This window comes from Malaya genurostris, chromosome 2, assembly GCF_030247185.1.
Source record: "Malaya genurostris strain Urasoe2022 chromosome 2, Malgen_1.1, whole genome shotgun sequence".
NCBI classification, from domain to species: Eukaryota; Metazoa; Arthropoda; class Insecta; order Diptera; family Culicidae; genus Malaya; species Malaya genurostris.
In genome coordinates, this window is record NC_080571.1 from 52,146,427 (window position 1) to 52,165,228 (window position 18,802).

At 33.3% G+C, this 18,802-nt stretch overlaps 1 protein-coding gene across 5 annotated transcripts in view; it reads right to left on the reverse strand.

Annotated features, from left to right (window-relative positions):
- The window catches only part of LOC131427355 (dipeptidase 1), a 715,435-nt gene that overhangs the window by 13,785 nt on the left and 682,848 nt on the right, over positions 1-18,802 (reverse strand). For all 5 annotated transcript variants that reach the window (XM_058590471.1, XM_058590475.1, XM_058590472.1 and 2 more), the window contains 3 exons: positions 14,177-14,309; positions 13,706-14,103; positions 4,310-4,394 (listed from right to left, as the gene is read on the reverse strand). In XM_058590471.1, the coding sequence (XP_058446454.1) occupies positions 4,310-4,394; positions 13,706-14,103; positions 14,177-14,309 (616 nt within the window). The remainder of the gene's footprint in view (positions 1-4,309; positions 4,395-13,705; positions 14,104-14,176; positions 14,310-18,802) is intronic.

Here is an 18,802-nt window from a genome sequence, read left to right on the forward strand (position 1 = left end):
GGATCAGACAGATAAGTACCGTTTTTTTAGCTTGAATAGACATGATAAAAGGTTGTCGTGGGACCTTTTTTTGGCATTAAAAATGCCTTACTCTTCACTATATGGGGCCGGGTGTCAATTAAAAGTTTCAAAAATAGTCGCGTAACCTTTTTGTGTCATAATTTTGAACGTTAATAACTCGGTCATTTGTTGATGGATTGTTATAATTTAACAACCAATCGATTCGGAAACTTTGAACTTAAACATGTATGACGACGTCGTTTCAGTATTTCAAAAGCATACTATTGAAAAAATGGTTGGAATCGACCTATGTTTTCATCCACCAATCCCTGTTGTACAAAATGACGTCAACTTCTTGTTCGGCATAGGAGGCTTTGCGTCATGCATAAAAAACAACGCATCGTTCTGCGTAGTATGAAGAGAAATCTATAAATATAGGCTGCACAATATTTCTTTGCCTAGTTGATGTTTGATTGCGAATGAAACAATTAGCTCGTCCAGTGAGCTGATGACCGGATTGTATATGCGTTCACTTGCTGGATTATCGCTTTTGCATTATGTGTTGGTGAAATTTCCTGTTGTCTGCGCAACACCGCTTCGTGTTCGCTTGAACATCTTATATATCATCTAGCTATTGAAGAACCGAATCAGCGTGGTTATCGGTTCTTTTGAAATATCCCATGTATTTAGCAAATTGTTGGTCGATTTTGCCATTAAAAATGCCTTACACTTCGCTTCCCGAGGCTGGGTGTCAATTTAAAACTTGCAAAACTGATCGCGTAACATTTTTCTGTCATAATTTTAAACGCTTATAACTCAGTCATTTGTTGATAGATTTATATAATTCAACAACCAATCGATTCGGAAACATTTAACTTAAACTGTTTTCTTCCTCGTATTGTTGCTATATTATTTACCGACACTTTCCGAAGATTATCGACGATTTTGAAGAAGGAATAATGATATTACACTATTGCTGAGGTTACTGGTACAACATTTTTCGTTAAAATAAATAAAATCTTCTCTTGGATCGATTAACTGTTTATAAAATTAATAACTTTGTACATTTCTCGAAAATTATTATCATAAAATAAAATAGTTTCATTTGTTCAGGTTTAAATCTTTAGGTTGTTTGTATCTAAAATTGAGCTTTCAAGTAACTTTGAATTCATCATAATTGACTTCTAGTTAAAGGATGTTATTCAAAACTTAACAATGTAAAAATTTGTGGAAAGGGATCAAAATTGACTAGAATTAATTATCAAGAAAGAATCTAATTGTCAATTTTATCATTCGCTAACAATCTAAGCGCTTAAACTAGAGCAAGTTTGTAATTAGTCAATTGAAAAAGTTTTTAGTTTAGTGTATCATCATCATTATCATCTTTATTTTTGTATTTATTATGAAGACCCTAGAAACGTTCCATTTTTAATGTTATTGTGCTCGGTCGTGTCTTGAATACAACCCTCTAATTTTTTTCGCTCACCTTTTCTACTACTTATGAGAGAGAGTATTGATACCGATATGATACAGATAGATTTTTGCGCCGACTACATATTTTTGGAAAAATGACCTGGCAACGCAGATAGGTACAACCATTTTTCTTAGTGTGAACAGTGCGGTTTTGACTTTATATTACTATCGTTAAAACATGTTATTTTCGGCCAGTGTGAACATAGTATTAAACCAAATGCGATTCGAAGGTTGTAGTATATAACATGCGGAGTGAAAATAATGTTTTCCGCACTTTTTTTGTGCAAGACCAAAAAGTGACTATCACTTCTATAATAAAGATATAATTGCTTTTTTTTTTGTTTAATAACACAGTACAAGCTTAGCAACCGCTTGAAAGGTGCTGCGGGGACTCTGTTCCATCAAAATTAACCATTTGGCGGTGGTATGTTGAGTATGAATGTGCATGTTCTGACACTAAAGGTGCTGAAATCGCGAAAAAAATCCACTAAATTGGTTTTAGAGAACCTATAAACCGAAATTGGGTGAGAAAACTGACACCTTTAAGATATTATACGGCAATGTGTTCACTATTTCGCAAGAACATTTGTCTATGAGGAAGTTGTTGTAAAAGTGGGTGTCGCGTTTGCTCACAATGGACCTAAAACGACATCAACAACTATGGATGCATGGGACTTTGAATTGCCGCCGCACCCACCATATTCACTGCAGATGGTCCCCGGTGACTACTGACAGTTTGCAGGCCTCAAAAAATGTTTCAAGAGAGAACATTCTACTACAGTAAGGAAACAAAAAGCTTATTTCGAAACAAAACCGTTGATTGCGTTGTTCTTGACGGAGACTATGTTGATGAGTAAAGTTGAGTTTTACCAAAAATAAGTGATTTTTTTAGTAGAAGTATATTCATTGTAATATGACCTTCCAAGGCATGGCTTATATGCGAAATATTGTTTTCCCAAAATATGATTAGAACAGTTCTCAAAACGCCATTAAAAAGTCATTTTCAATTTTTACTACTTAATAATAATTGGTTTATTTGCATTGCAGATGTGTTAGAACCAAAGGCTGCCTGTAGATAATTCGAGTAGGATCAAGAGGTTCAATAAAAGTTCCGTTTTCGTGACCGTAGTGTGACAATTTTCAGCATGCCTCTCCTGCGCAAAACTGGACTTCATTTAAAAGTAATCATCAAACTGTCCACCCAAACCGACACTGTCACGCATTGAGGATTCCTCCCTGATCTTGCCTGAAAATGAGCCCAATTTATTATCATCTTCCAACCTCAAAAGCCCCCCTTCTTTCCAATCACCGGCCGGCTCATCGGCCTTCGTTCTTCGTCTTCCGAACGGGTGAACGGAAAGGGTTGCAATTAATCCTTCGCTCACACTTTTCAGCTAATTTCCATACGCAAGCCAAAAAAACCGACAAGGCCCGCCCCTCCTCGAGCGAACGGCAAGAAGCCAATCGAATCATTCCCGTGAAAATGGATAACTCTTTTCTTTCATCGCCGGCGTCGGTTGGGTCGATTGCGGCGCGTGTTTTATTTCTGTCTGTCTCCCAACCGTTCCGTTTTCGTTTGATCAATCGTTTGGTCGGCTGGGGAAATTTCACTATCCAGCAGATCAAACGGCATCTCCGTCGTCGGAAAAGGCTTTCAATCGTTTGATTTACATTCCTACTGGTCTGGGCCGTTCCTGTGACTCTTGTGAAAATAACATCCATGGGAAAAAAAATAACCTTTTTGTCTGCACCACTGGAACAAGAACAAGAAGCGCCTCCCCAAAAAGTGCCAATCATGATAATTTATTTGAGTGTAATGCAGGACCCTTTCACTGCCATTCATCGCTCGAAGGCAAAACGACCCCACTTTCGGAGCGAGACTGATTGAATGGAAAATAATTACAGTACCGAGTCTGGGACTACGTCAAAGGATGGGATCGTTCATGATTTATGCTGTCAAGCTCTGGACGGAATGTGAGTCGATCGATCAGTACGAGACTCTCGGTGACTCGATGGAACAATGAAAATTCAGTTGACAATTTTGCACTGCATGCCTAAAATTCCCATTCATAAAATTGATTATTTGGAGGCACTCTACGATTATTATTATTATTATTACTATTATTGGTATTGTCCCATTTTTCTTCCCCACCATTTTGCTATCATAAACATCACCCGTAGTTGTATTAAATTGCATTTTTGAGACACTGGGTGGTGGCGCGCCTGCATCGATGGGATCCTTCATTGGCCGTGGTCGAAGCAGCTCAAGCATTCCACATCGGCGAAATTGCAACACAATATTAAATTCCTTCTGGCTTCGGGATTCGCTTTAATGAAAATAAGCAACGGCAGCTGTTTGCCGCCGGTGCTCGGTTTCTGTCTTCACCAGGAGCCAATATTACGCGAGGGTAGCTCCGCCTAGACTAGGGTCTTTTGAATTATCTGCAATTCAGGATAATGCCGGAATATAAGATTCCAACAGAAATATGAACAGTGAACAGTTCTTCGAATGTGCTTAGATTATCATTGAATCGTCCATCCAAGGATATCATTTCCATTGGTCGAAGTGACCTTTGGTAACTGAAGAGCTCACGTAACAAACTGAAAGTTCACGTGAAGAAAAGAAGGCTTTGCAGCTATGCTACCCCAATCCGGAACCAACGACTTTAGGCCGAGCCTTCGAAAGCTGGCTCAAATCGAAACTCCATCAGGATAAGATCCCATTTTACCCGGGGCACGTAGTTGTAGCTTGCTTGTATAGGATCTCTCGGTAGGACGGGGAATCGGGTAAAGTCGGGATAGCCGAAGAAGAAAATTTAATATAAATTAAACTTACCGACAACATCCTTGAGGGTTGCCTTCTCGCCACAACTAACGAAATGTGGGTAGAAAGCAACCATCACCAGACCACCGTTGGCCGACTGCGTGAGCCAAGCCAAGTCAAGTTGCAGTCAAGGCAGTGGCAGAAGGAGGAGAAGCAGCACCGGGTTGTTGGTTCGGTTGATGCAGATGCGGTTTCGGTTAGTCCAGTCAAGTCCAGTTATTGAAGCAACGAGCACGAGGAAAACACAAACAGACGCCGACACACACATGCACATTCATGTGACCAAGTCAGTCCATTGTCAGCGCGGTGAAGAAGATGTTGTTGAATCATGTCCCAATAGTGTCCGGTGATGTTGACCAGCATGTTCACGATGCATTTTGTTGATGGTAGTCGAACCGAAACGAGAAAGAGAAAGTTTCGCATTAATTCCTGCCATTGGCGCACAGGCATCGACCATCGTGCCTCTGGGTGGTATGAATGTGTGTGTGCGTGTATGTGTATGATAGCGGCAATTTAGTTTCCAATACGCCGGTGCCTCCGAGTGGCCATTAGAAACCACACCGACCGGTGCAGATGCCGGAAAACTGTGCCATTATGCTAATGGAAGGGTGACAAAATGAGGAAAAACTCCGACCAATATTAATTAATTTCTTGTTATTTTTTCCATTCAGGTTCCCCAGGGTTCCTGGTCGCCGTCAGTCGTCAGTGAATCAAGGGTGACGGGAGAAAATGGAATTTCTTTTCAATTATGCTAATCCAAAAACCAATCTGTGCAACAAGCATATCTCGCTTCATTGCACTGGAATTTCGATTAAAGCTTCTTTCTCTTTCCCACATTGTTTCTACATGAACTCTTGACCTAAGGTGCTTGGGGGATTAAAACTAATCACTCGGAAAAAGTATCTGGAATTGCTGTTCATCTTTCTAAAATTGAGTCATCGGCTTTTGTGCTTACACTTTTGAGTCATTTTACAGTACGTGTTCATTTCTTAGGCTTTTGGTAATATTTTTCAAATGTGATATTTTGATAATTTGGGTCTTTCGGTAATTTTGGTCTTTTGTAAAATTTGGTCTTTTTGTTAATTTTGGTTTTTTGGTAATTTTAATCTTTTATAAATTTTGGTCTTTCGGTAATTTTGGTCTATTGTAAAATTTGGTCTTTTGTAAAGTTTGGTCTTTTGATAATTTTTGTCTTTCGTTAGTTTTAGTCTTTTGCAAAATTTGGTCTTTTTGTTAATTTTGGTAATTTTGGTCTTTTGGTAATTTCGGTCTTTTGATAATTTTGGTCTTTCGGAAATTATAGTCTTTTGTAAAATTTGATCTTTTGTTAATTTTGGTCTATTGTAAATTCTGACCTATTGTTAATTTTGGTCTTTAGTTAATTTTGGTCTTTTGTTTATTTTGGTCTTTTGAAAATTTTGGTATATTGATAATTTGGGTTTTTTGGTAATTTTGATCTTTTATAAATTTTGGTCTTTTGTTAATTTTGGTCTTTCGGTAATTTTGGTCTATTGTAAAATTTGGTTTTTTGTAGAGTTTGGTCTTTTGATAATTTTGGTTTCTTGATAATTTGGGTCTTTTGGTAATTTTGGTCTTTTGGTAATTTTGATCTCTTGAAAATTTTGGATGTGGGGTCTTTTATAAATTTTGGTCTATTGTAAAGTTTAGGCTTTTGTAAATTTTGGTCTTTTGTTATTTTTTTTTTGTAAATTTTGGTCTTTTGATAGTTTTGATCCTTATGTAATATTAATCTTTTGTAAATTATGGTCTTTCGTTAACTATGGTCTTTTGTTAATTTTGATCTCTTGAAAATTTTGGTCTTTTGATAATTTTGGATGTTTGGTCTTTTGGTAATATTCATCATTTGGTAATTTTGATTTCTCGGTAATTTTGGTCCTTTGTGAAATTTGGTGTTTGTAAAGTTTGGTCTTTTGATAATTTTGGTCTTTTGATAATTTTGGTCTTTTGATAATTTTGGTCTTTTGATAATTTTGGTCTTTTGTTAATTTTGGTCTTTTGAAAATTTTGGTCTTTGATAATTTTGGTCTTTTTGTAATTTTGATCTCTTGGAAATTTTGGATGTTGGGTCTTTTGGTCTTTTGATAATTTTGTTCTTTTGTAAATTTTGATCTTTTGTTAATTTTTTTTTCAATTTTGGTCTTTTGATAATTTTGGTCTTTTTGTAATTTTGATCTATTGTATATTTTGATAACATTGGTCTTATTGTAATTTTGATCTTTTGGATGTTTGGTCTTTTAGTAATACTCATCATTTGGTAATTTTGATCTTTTATAAATTTTGGTCTTTTGTTAATTTTGGTCTTTTGAAAATTTTTCTCTTTTGATAATTTTGGTTTTTTGGTAATTTTGATCTTTTATACATTTTGGTCTATTGAAAATTTCGGTCTTTTGGTAATTTCGGTCTTTTGATAATTTTGGTCTTTCGGAAATTATAGTCTTTTGTAAAATTTGGTCTTTTGTTAATTTTGGTCTATTGTAAATTCTGACCTATTGTTAATTTTGGTCTTTAGTTTTGGTCTTTTGTTTATTTTGGTCTTTTGAAAATTTTGGTATATTGATAATTTGGGTTTTTTGGTAATTTTGATCTTTTATAAATTTTGGTCTTTTGTTAATTTTGGTCTTTCGGTAATTTTGGTCTATTGTAAAATTTGGTTTTTTTGTAGAGTTTGGTCTTTTGATAATTTTGGTTTCTTGATAATTTGGGTCTTTTGGTAATTTTGTTCTTTTGTAAATTTTGATCTTTTGTTAATTTTTTGTTTCAATTTTGGTCTTTTGATAATTTTGGTCTTTTTGTAATTTTGATCTATTTTATATTTTGATTGTAATTTTGATCTTTTGGATGTTTGGTCTTTTGGTAATACTCATCATTTGGTAATTTTGATCTTTTATAAATTTTGGTCTTTTGTTAATTTTGGTTTTTTGAAAAAAAATTTTCTTTTGATAATTTTGGTTTTTTGGTAATTTTGATCTTTTATAAATTTTGGTCTATTGAAAATTTTGGTCTTTTGTAAATTTTGGTCTTTTGCTAATTTTGGTCTATTGAAAATTGTGACCTTTTGATAATTTTGGTCTTTTTGTAATTTTGATCCTTGTAAATTTTGGTCTTGTGTTAATTTTGGTCTTTAGAATATTTTGGTCTTTCTGTAATTTTGAACTTTTGTAAGTTCTGGTCTTTTGGTGTTTTGAAAATTTTGGTCTTCTGCTAATTTTTGTCTTTCGATAATTTTGATCTTTTTAAAAATTTGTTTTGTTGATCTTTTGGTCTTTTGGTAATATTCACCTTTAGATAATTTTGGTCTTTTTGTTATTTCGGTCTTTAGGTAATTTTGGTCCTTTTGTAAGTTTGATCTTTTGATAATTTTGGATTTTTAGTCTTTTGGCCTTTTAGTAATATTTATCATATGGTAATTTTGGTCTTTTATGAATTTTGGTCTTTTGTTTATTTTGGTCTTTCGGTAATTTTGGTCTTTTGTAAAATTTGGACTTTTGTAAAGTTTGATCTTTTAATAGTTTTGGTCTTTTTATAATTTTGGTCTTTTTGTAATTTTGATCTCTTGAAAATTTTGGATGATGGGTCTTTTGATAATTTTGGTCTTTTGTTAATTTTGGTCTTTCGGTAATTTTGGTTCTTTGTAAAGTTTGGTCTTTCGATAATTTGGGTTTTTTGTAAATTTTGGTCTTTTGTTAATTTTTTTTTAAATTTTAGTCTTTTGATAATTTTGATCTTTATGTAATTTTGATCTTTTGTAATTTTTGGTCTTTTGTTAATTTTGGTCTTTTGATAATTTTGGTCTTTTGATAATTTTGGATGTTTGGTCTTTTGGTAATATTCATCATTTGGTTATTTTGATTTTTCGGTAATTTTGGTCCTTTGTAAAATTTGGTATTTGTAAAGTTTGGTCTTTTGATAATTTTGGTCTTTTGTTAATTTTGGTCTTTTAAAAATTTTGGTCTTTGATAATTTTGGTCTTTTTGTAATTTTGATCTTTTGGAAATTTTGGATGTTTGGTCTTTTGGATTTTTGGTAATATTCATCATTTATTAACTTTGGTCTTTCGGTAATTTTGGTCTTTTGTAAAGTTTGGTCTTTTGATAATTTTGGTTTTTTGATAATCTTGGTCTTTTGGTAATTTTGATTTCTTGGAATTTTTGATTTTGGGTCTTTTGGTCTTTTGATAATTTTGTTCTTTTTGTAATTTTGATCTATTGTATATTTTGATAATATTGGTCTTATTGTAATTTTGATCTTTTGGATGTTTGGTCTTTTGGTAATATTCATCATTTAGTAATTTTGATCTTTTATAAATTTTGGTCTTTTGTTAATTTTGGTTTTTTGAAAATTTTTTTTCTTTTGATAATTTTGGTTTTTTGGTAATTTTGATCTTTTACAAATTTTGGTCTATTGAAAATTTTGGTCTTTTGTACATTTTGGTCTTTTGTTAATTTTGGTCTATTGAAAATTGTGATCTTTTGATAATTTTGGTCTTTTTGTAATTTTGATCTTTGTAAATTTTGGTCTTTTGTTAATTTTGGTCTTTTGAATATTTTGGTCTTTCTGTAATTTTGAACTTTTGTATGTTCTGGTCTTTTGTTAATTTTGGTCTTTTGAAAATTTTGGTCTTCTGCTAATTTTTGTCTTTCGATAATTTTGATATTTTTTAAAATTTGTGTTGTTGATCTTTTGGTCTTTTGGTAATATTCACCTTTAGATAATTTTGGTCTTTTTGTTATTTCGGTCTTTAGGTAATTTTGGTCCTTTTGTAAGTTTGATCTTTTGATAATTTTGGATTTTTGGTCTTTTGGCCTTTTAGTAATATTTATCATATGGTAATTTTGGTCTTTTATGAATTTTGGTCTTTTGTTTATTTTGGTCTTTCGGTAATTTTGGTCTTTTGTAAAATTTGGTCTTTTGTAAAGTTTGATCTTTTAATAGTTTTGGTCTTTTCATAATTTTGGTCTTTTTGTAATTTTGATCTCTTGAAAATTTTAGATGATGGGTCTTTTGATAATTTTGGTCTTTTGTAAATTTTGGTCTTTCGGTAATTTTGGTTCTTTGTAAAGTTTGGTCTTTCGATAATTTTGATCTTTTGTAAATTTTGGTCTTTTGTTAATTTTTTTTAAGATTTTGGTCTTTTGGTAATTTTGATCTTTTGATAATTTTTATCTTTTTCAAATTTTTGATTGTTGATCTTTTGGAAATAATCTCCTTTTGATAATTTTTGTCTTTTTGTTATTTCGGTCTTTAGGTAATTTTGTTCCTTTTGTAAGTTTGATCTTTTGATAATTTTGGATTTTTGATAGTTTGGTCTTTTGGTAATATTCATCAATTAGTAATTTTGGCCTTTTCGTAATTTTGTTTTTCTTGGTAATTTTGTTTTTTTTTTTATGAATTTTGATCTTTCGTTAAATTATGGTCTTTTGTTAAATTTGGTCTTTTGTTAATTTTTATGCTTTTTCTTTCGAATTTCAGCTTCTATGCTTTTTCTTTTGAATTTCAGTTTTCCTGTCGAACTGGTTTACTTTATAGCTGTTTTGTCTTCTAATCATTTTGACTTTTGCCTATTTCCTTTCCTACTTGCTAGCCTTTGCTTTCTTGTTTCGTTTCTTGTCTATGCTTTCTTTCTTTCTAGGTTTACTGTCAGCTTATCTTGTTTCGCTTACCGTTCTCGATGTGGTAGTTTTCCTTTTTGCCTATTGCGTTTAATATATGTAATGTTTATATTTTGCGTATTTTGCGCAGTTTGATTATTTTGCATATTTTGAGTACACTAAGGTCTTTTTTCATGCGACTTTTTTATACCAATTTTTAGAGTTATGCGTTTTTCTATGCGAAGTTTCAGTAATGCGGTTTTTATGCGAATTTTCAGAGTTATGCGGATTTTTAATATTTTTAGTATTTTTAGTATATTTAGTATTTTTTGTATTTTTAGTATTTTTAGTATTTTTAGTATTTTTAGTATTTTTAGTATTTTTAGTATTATTAGTATTTTTAGTATTTTTAGTATTTTCAGTATTTTTAGTATTTTTAGTATTTTCAGTATTTTTAGTATTTTTAGTATTTTTAGTATTTTTAGTATTTTTAGCATTTTTAGTATTTTTAGTATTTTTAGTTTTTTTAAGTATTTTTAGTATTTTCAGTATTTTTAGTATTTTTAGTATTCTTAGTATTTTTAGTATTTTTAGTATTTTTAGTATTTTTAGTATTTTTAGTATTTTTAGTATTTTTAGTATTTTTAGTATTTTTAGTATTTTTAGTATTTTTAATATTTTTAGTATTTCTAGTATTTTTAGTATTTTTAGTATTTTTATTATTTCCAGTATTTTGTATTTGGATTATTTTTTAAATTTTTTTGTGTTTGGTTAATTTTTTATTTTTTTTGTACTTCATGTATTTCGTGTTTTTCGTGTGTTTCGTGTATTTTGTGTATTTTGTGTCTTTTGTGTATTTTGTGTATTTTGTGTATTTTGTGTATTTTGTGTATTTTGTGTATTTTGTGTATTTTGTGTATTTTGTGTATTTTGTGTATTTTGTGTATTTTGTGTATTTTGTGTATTTTGTGTATTTTGTGTATTTTGTGTATTTTGTGTATTTTGTGTATTTTGTGTATTTTGTGTATTTTGTGTATTTTGTGTATTTTGTGTATTTTGTGTGTTTTGTGTATTTTGTGTAATTTGTGTATTTTGTGTATTTTGTGTATTTTGTGTATTTTGTGTATTTTGTGTATTTTGTGTATTTTGTGTATTTTGTGTATTTTGTGTATTTTGTTTATTTTGTGTATTTGGTGTATTTTGTGTATTTTGTGTATTTTGTGTATTTTAATGTATTTTGTGTATTTTGTGTATTTTGTGTATTAAGTGTATTTTGTGTATTTTGTGTTTTTTGTGTATTTTGTGTATTTTGTGTATTTTGTGTATTTTGTATATTTTGTGTATTTTGTGTATTTTGTGTATTTTGTGTATTTTGTGTATTTTGTGTATTTTGTGTATTTTGTGTATTTTGTGTATTTTGTGTATTTTGTGTATTTTGTGTATTTTGTGTATTTTGTGTATTTTGTGTATTTTGTGAATTTTGTGTATTTTGTGTATTTTGTGTATTTTGTGTATTTTGTGTATTTTGTGTATTTTGCGCTTTGTTTGGGGTTTGGTATTTTATGATTGGTATTTATTGCTTTATATTTTGTATTTGGCATATGCTAATACCATAGTACAGTGGTCCGAAACGGCAAATTAGCGTGGCAAAAATATTTTCACTATTAAATATTAGTTTTTTGTAGTTGTTGTCTTCACAAAAGTTGTTTGTTTTCAAATGGCGCTCCTTTTGATGGAAAAAGTTACAGGGGTGGTTCTCATTTAGATTAAAATCTGAAATCTAACTTTCTAAATTGAAATCACAAAAGATTTCGTTGCACAATAAAGTTGTAGAAAATTTTATTTTGAGCAGCTTTGCTGAAAAAAGCACCTCTCTAGCTTTTCATTTGATTGAGTTACATCAATTTTCCCGAGTAAAAGTAGGGTGGCTCCTGATAAATCACTTTTTTGTTCTAACTTTTTTGTAAAACGTTCTACGGAAAAGTTGTTTCCAGAAGAGTTGTTGAACTCATCATTGCTCACAATTTTACTCAATCAAGCTTTTTCATATGAGCTACCAATAGAAAGTTATGATTTTTTTTTCATCAAAATCTAGTCAAGTACTAAATGTCAACATTCATTAGATGCCAGATTGATAAAATGTATCTAACGCCTCAACGTATCAACATACCTCCTTCAGAAAAATTACAGTATCAAATTAGTTCTACAAGTGTTCTATACATTGTCTATTTGAGAAATGAGACACACAAAAACTACAGCCGAAAACCATTTTTTTTAAATCAAAGCACTTTCTGAAATCCAAGTAAATCACTAGTATGTTAAAATGAGTAGAATGTTTTTATTCGAACCAAAACTCATTGTGCGTTGTTTTCCGGTTTTTACAGACTATTCGGTACACAAGTGGATGAGAAAGAAGGGCCATTGTCATAGGGGTCTCGGCACGATGTGGATAAAAATATTAGCATTTTACAAACTCGACATGGTTGTCGAGATCATGCAAATTTCTGTTCATAGATTTATCATGGCCAACTAGTTCGGAATAACTCAATTGAAGTAGTTATTTTGGTAATAAATTATTTAAAATTGTTCTGCAATCTATTTTCGACTGTAGTTTTTGTTTGTCTCATTTCTCGAATGGACAGTGTATGGAACACTTGTAGAATTTCATACTATTATTTTGTCGAAGGTTAAAAAAAATAACACTCTTCAAATTTTCTCTTAAATTTTGACTTATATTATGACCTTCCAGGAACCGCATAGGACACATTTTTATCGATCTGGCATCTAATGAATATTGATATTTTAAACTTGACTAATTTTTGATGAATAAACAATCATAACTTTTTACTGATAGTTCATATGAAAAAGCTTGGTTCAGCAAAATTGTGCTTAGAACAACTTTCCGTAGAACATTTCACGAAAAAGTTTTAAACAAAAGAGTGATTTTTCAGGAGTCACTCTACTTTTATTAGGGAAAATTGATGTAACTCAATCAAATGAAAAGCTAGAGAGGTGCTTTTTTCAGCAAAGCTGCACAAAATAAAATTTTCTACAATTTTATTTTACAACAAAATAATTTTTGAGTACAACTAAGAAAGTTAGATTTCAGATTTCAATCTAAATGAGAACCACCCTAGTAACTTTTTTCATCAAAAGGAGCGCCATTTGATTACAAACAACTTTTGTGAAGACACAAAAAACTAATATTTAATAGTGAAAATATTATGGTATTTAGTATTTGTATTTTGAATTCTTAATTTTGTGCTATTTTTTATTAAACCTTGGGTTCCATATTTGCTGTTGCTGTATTTAATATTTTCGTAATAAATGCAATCAAATATCAGCCCTCATTTAAGTCAATTGGAAATACAAAATTAATTTAAAATCGGCACACTTCATATTTCTGATATTTTTGTAGTGTATGGAGTTCCATTTCATATGAAAAGAAGATAGTCAAGAGTCACTGAGTAATTTTCATGTCGACTCATCAATACATTTTCACTTGATGAAGGAAAAGTTTATACATTTGGTTTTTGGTTTCTGTTGATCAGTTATAAAAATACTGCTTTATTCAAAGTATTTTTCCGAAAAGAAGCTTCATTCCACAAATTGAATATCAAAATAAGAAAAATGGGAGGTTTTAAAACAGATACTTAGGATAGTCTGATAATCGTTTCGTGCTTACTTTTCTACCGAAACGTGAGTCATCAAAATGATTAATACTAATAAACTTAAAACCATTTGTGGCACAGCGTTCTGTGTAGACTATAAATAATAAAATAAAAAGTACAACACTCACCAGTCGCTTCAGCACGTGATCCGGCACGTTCCGCGAGCTGTTGCAGATGGCGTGTGCCGACGAGTGGGAGAAAATGACGGGCGCCTTGGAGGTGGCCAAAGCGTCCAGCATCGTTGGCACTGACACGTGGGACAGGTCCACGATCATTCCGAGACGGTTCATCTCAGTGACCACCAGCGTCCCGAAGTGCGACAGGCCCCCGATGTGGGGAACTCGTCCCGGTTCATCAACTTTGCAGCAGTCGGCCCAGGGGGTGTTGCAGGTGTGCGTGAGGGTCAGATACCGGGCCCCCAGCTGGTAGAATGTCCGCAGCACACCCAGACTGGTGCCGATCGAGTGGCCACCCTCGATGCCGATTAGACTGGCCAGTTTGCCGGATCGATGGCTCTCCGCGATGCCTGACGATGGACGGAAGCAAAACGATTACGTTGCTGGACTACAGAAAATTTAATTAAAATTTTGATTACTTACCGTCGGCTGTCGTCACCAGAGCCATGTGCTGTGGGTAAAGATTTACTAATCTGCGTATTAAGTCTATCTGTTCTAACGTTAATTGCACGGCGTCTAGGTGCTGCGAGGAGCAGGGCGCATATGCTGACCAGAACTGAAACGAGAAAAGCATCGAGCACGGGTCAAATGATATTCTAGTATGAATTAACCGAAGAGCCCCGGGGAGAGACTCTTTGGAAATCACGAACAGGTCGTAAATCTCTCCATCACCGTCCTCGACCGAACCGTTTGTTGCTGGCCTGTGTCTGCTCTGCGGGAAATGTCGGAGATGATGGCGTGATTTACGCTAGGCGTCTGTATTTACTGGGAAGCTCTCGGAAGATACGGAGCCAAGTAACCGGCATGCAGCGGGTAGAGAAAGAGTCGCCCAAAAAAAAGCTCATAAAACAAATAATGTGGCAATAACGGAGTGGCTCAGCAGCAAAGCTGTTTTTCCTTCACTCAAACTCGTAAGGATGGATATATCGCTTAATAGGCGGATGTTTCGGTGAATAAAAAAAAAAGATTCGAGAGGTTCCGCAGTAAACATCTAGAAATTACGTTTGTTTGTTTGATTTCCGTACCGGCGGGGTAGCAAATTTATCAAAGCATGCTTTTTTCATCGTTTGCCTGTGGGAAGCATCGATTCTCGAGTGGCATTTTTTTTCGGAACGGCTTTTCCCGTGAGATCTATGGCAGTGACGCAGAATTTAATCAGACGTTGTTTGGTTGCGCTCGAGCCAAACGGACACGGTTCGACTCTCATCCATTCCATCTACTATTGACACAACTGGAGCCAAATGTTTTGGATTCGGACGCTTCACTTCGCTAATTAAGATTGAGCGCTTCCAGTAAGGCTCTTCTTCTACTAAATACTGCTAACAATGTAGTGTGTTATTGAAAAAGTCATCGCGGGAAACAGAGAAATAGGATTATTCATAAGAAAATTGCGTGATGTTTGGAGCTGAGTGAGTTGAATTGTTGCGAAGATTCGTGCTTTGTGGCCATATTGATTCATCCAAACCCTGTTTTTATCCACCTAGTTGTGGAATGGATTCTTTACATTACTGTCTTCACAAATAGGCAATGAAAATTCTATATAGGAGATTTTGAACACTATTTCAGGTGCTTCCAGAACCAGGATCCTGAACATGGTATAGACCAGGGGTTCCTAAAGTGGTCGATATAGACCTCTTGGGGTCGATTTTCTTTTGCGGGGGTCGACGTAAACGAAAACTGACTATGGGGGTCGACGAGGTCTAGAAATCGACCCCCTATTGTTTGATATAAGCTGTTGTTTGAAATATTCATGCTAAAAAAGTAGCGTTTATTTGACCATCCGCGAAAATTGGTAAGTATTTTACATCAAAATTAAACAGCAAGAAATTTTGATTCTGGGAATGGGGGTCTGAGGCCTAAATTAATTTTAGTAAAGACCCAAAATAGTTTGGGGACCCTTGATTTAAACGATTTACCAAGGAATGCGGGTAGATTTATCGTAGCCCTGACATCGTTCATCAATAATGTGAAGAACATTTTCGTTGTTACTGAAGGTAAGACAAAATGAGTTGGATGTATTCGTAAGCCGAAGAACTTCCGCGCACTGTCATATGACGGAAAATTCCATTTGACTTCATGCTTGGTTAGAATCAATTTTACTTATTCAGACTGTAATTTGTATTTGCTAGCAAGTGCGACTGTATGAATTAATATGCTCCATTTACCTGTCAAGCAAATGTGTGCTTGTATGGCTCAGTCGATTAAGGGACGTACTTTGTGATCCTATAATTCTCGATTCAAGTCGCCGCATCGCTATCAGTTTTTAGTGTATTTTATTTCATTAAATCTCATGCCGTGGAATTTTCAAACAACACAAAATTTCATGTTCGTGCCAAAAGTCACAAGTCACAAGTCACAAGTCACAAGTCACAAGTCACAAGTCACAAGTCACAAGTCACAAGTCACAAGTCAAAAGCAGTGCCGTAGTTGTTCAAATTTCATTGGTTAGTCGTTGACTTTGTTGATAGGGCGCCTGGATTTCCGTGGTACAGGGGCGCATTGCAATTGACTGAAGTTAGATTTTTTTTAACGGGGTTTTTGTTTCTTCATCTTCGTATTTTTGTATACGACAGTTATATAGTTCTAGTATCAGACTTATTTGTTACGAGCGAGGCGCCGTATTTTCCTCAACAACTCATTTTTAACTTTTTTGTAAGTTTCCTGAAGCTCTACAATTGCCACACAAATCAACCATGAAGACTCATTTGCAACATACATAAGTGTTATCATAATCTGAATGTTAATGTTTCTAAGTACCCAGGTGTTGAGATTTCCACTTTCTGTATTTATTATTCTTCCAAATAATAGTTCCGATTGTGTGATTTTGAAATAGAGTTCAGAATCTACTTCTTCAAAACTGTACAGAAAGAAATTATGAATTTTACAGGTGACATAATTCTTACTAATTTACAGCTAAGCAGATATGTGCTTCTGTGGCTCAGTCGACTATCTGGTGTGCTTTGTGATCTAATGTTTTTCGATTCAAGTTGCGTTGTTGCTCTCGATCTTTAGATTTTCCATTCCATTCCACGTTATTCCATTCGTTGTAAAGCCATGTAATTTCCAAATCACACAATTTTTCATGTTCTTGAATATAAATTTGTGTAAAATATGACGCTCCATTTATGTGCATCTGATAAGAAGTAAATTCATACAAGCGTTTTTCGAACTATGTGAGTCTTTTTATATATCCATGGAAAACCTGCAGGTTTTTGGTTACATTGAAAACATCTTGCTGCGCAAGTTGCGAAATTTCTATTGATGTATTCCATATAGAAGAGAAAAAATATCTGGTCACGATCAGTTTCAGTTTGTGTCATGTGTGCCACCACACACCGTGCGTTTGAGATATTCATGTTATTTCAATGTAGCTTAACGCGTGTTTTCCGTCTATCATCAAAAACCATTTGAAATTGCATATTGCACCAAACGAGAATATTAGATGATGCCGTCTCATCTCAGAAGCATATAAGAAATTGGAAAATACCAATGAAATCCCCATCAGTTGAATTCATGTGGTAATTAATTCTACTATACCGACCTTCCACTATACAAGGCCGAGTTTTAAGAAATGCCAGTATTTATAATTATTCATCTCGTTCAAAATTATTGAAATTCATCATTTCTTATTCATTGTCCAATGTCCTCATTATTGTCCAATTTTTCAATAAAGACAACTTAAAACTATCAAAAGCTGTTAATGAAGATTACAAACTGCTAGTATATTTTATGTTTGAATATAATAACTCTTAGAAAAATTGTTGTTAAGGCTGCACTGCTCAATGCTGACTGTTGCATTGCTTCCTCCCGAGATTCTATTTATATAACTCACAAACAAAGAAATAATTTGTGCTCCATTTATGCTTTCGAAAGCTTTGTAGTATTAGGTATAGAAAATTCGTTCTGCACCCTGATGTCAATCCTGAGGCACTCCATACTTCAGCTATTTATTTAGCTTGAAAATAAATAATGATTTGCGTCCTTAGCAGAATTATATAAAGTATTTAAAAAGATTTCCACCATGCGGCCGGAATAAATTTTAAGATCGCTCTTAAAACATTCCTAAGGAATCCTTCCAAATTAGGCGTACAAGATTTTTTTTTGCTTGAAAATAGATAGTGATTTACGCCCTCAGTTGGATCGTTTGATGTATTTTAAAATACTTCCACCCTGCGCCCTGGAATCATTCCTAAAGCGTCCTTCCAAATTATCCTTATAAGATGTTATTTATTTAGCATGAAAACATATAAAAACTTGCGCCCTCACTAGGATTAATTAATGTATTTAAAAATACTTTCAGCCTTCACTTTCCCTATCGTGATTCTGCGCCTTGAAATAATTCCTGAGGTGCCCTTCCAAAGTATCTTTACAAGATGTTATGTATTAAGCTTGAAAATAAGTAATAAGTTGCGCCCTCAGTTGGATCGATTAATGTATTTAAAAATAAGTAATAAGTTACGCATTCGGTTGGATCAATTAATGTTTTCAAAAATACTTTCATTCTGCGCCCTGAAATCTATTGTATGGGTTGCCCTTTTCCATTTTCTTGCACCCTTGAACTATTACTAAGGCAACCTATAAAATTATCCTTACAATATGTTATATTTTAGCTTGAAAATAAGTACTAATTTGTGCCCTTTTCTTACGATTATTTAATGTATTGAAAATACTTTCATCCTGCGCCCTGGAATTTATTATATGGGCGCCCTTTTCAATTCTCTTACCGTGATTCTGCGCCCTAGAATCATTCCTATTGCGCCGTTTCAAATTATCCTTACAATATGTTATTTATTAAGCTTGAAAACAAATAAAATTCTGCGCCCTCACTGGGATTATTATTGTACTATCATTCTGCGCCCTGAAATCTATTATTTCCATTTTCCTCTTGTGATTCTGAGCCCTGGAACTATTCCTAAGGCGCCCATCCAAATTATCCTTACAAGATTTTTTTTAGCTTGAAAATTAGTTATAATTTGCGTCCTCACTACGATTATTTAATGTTTTTAAAATACTTCCATCCTGCGCACTGGAATTGATTTTATGGACGCC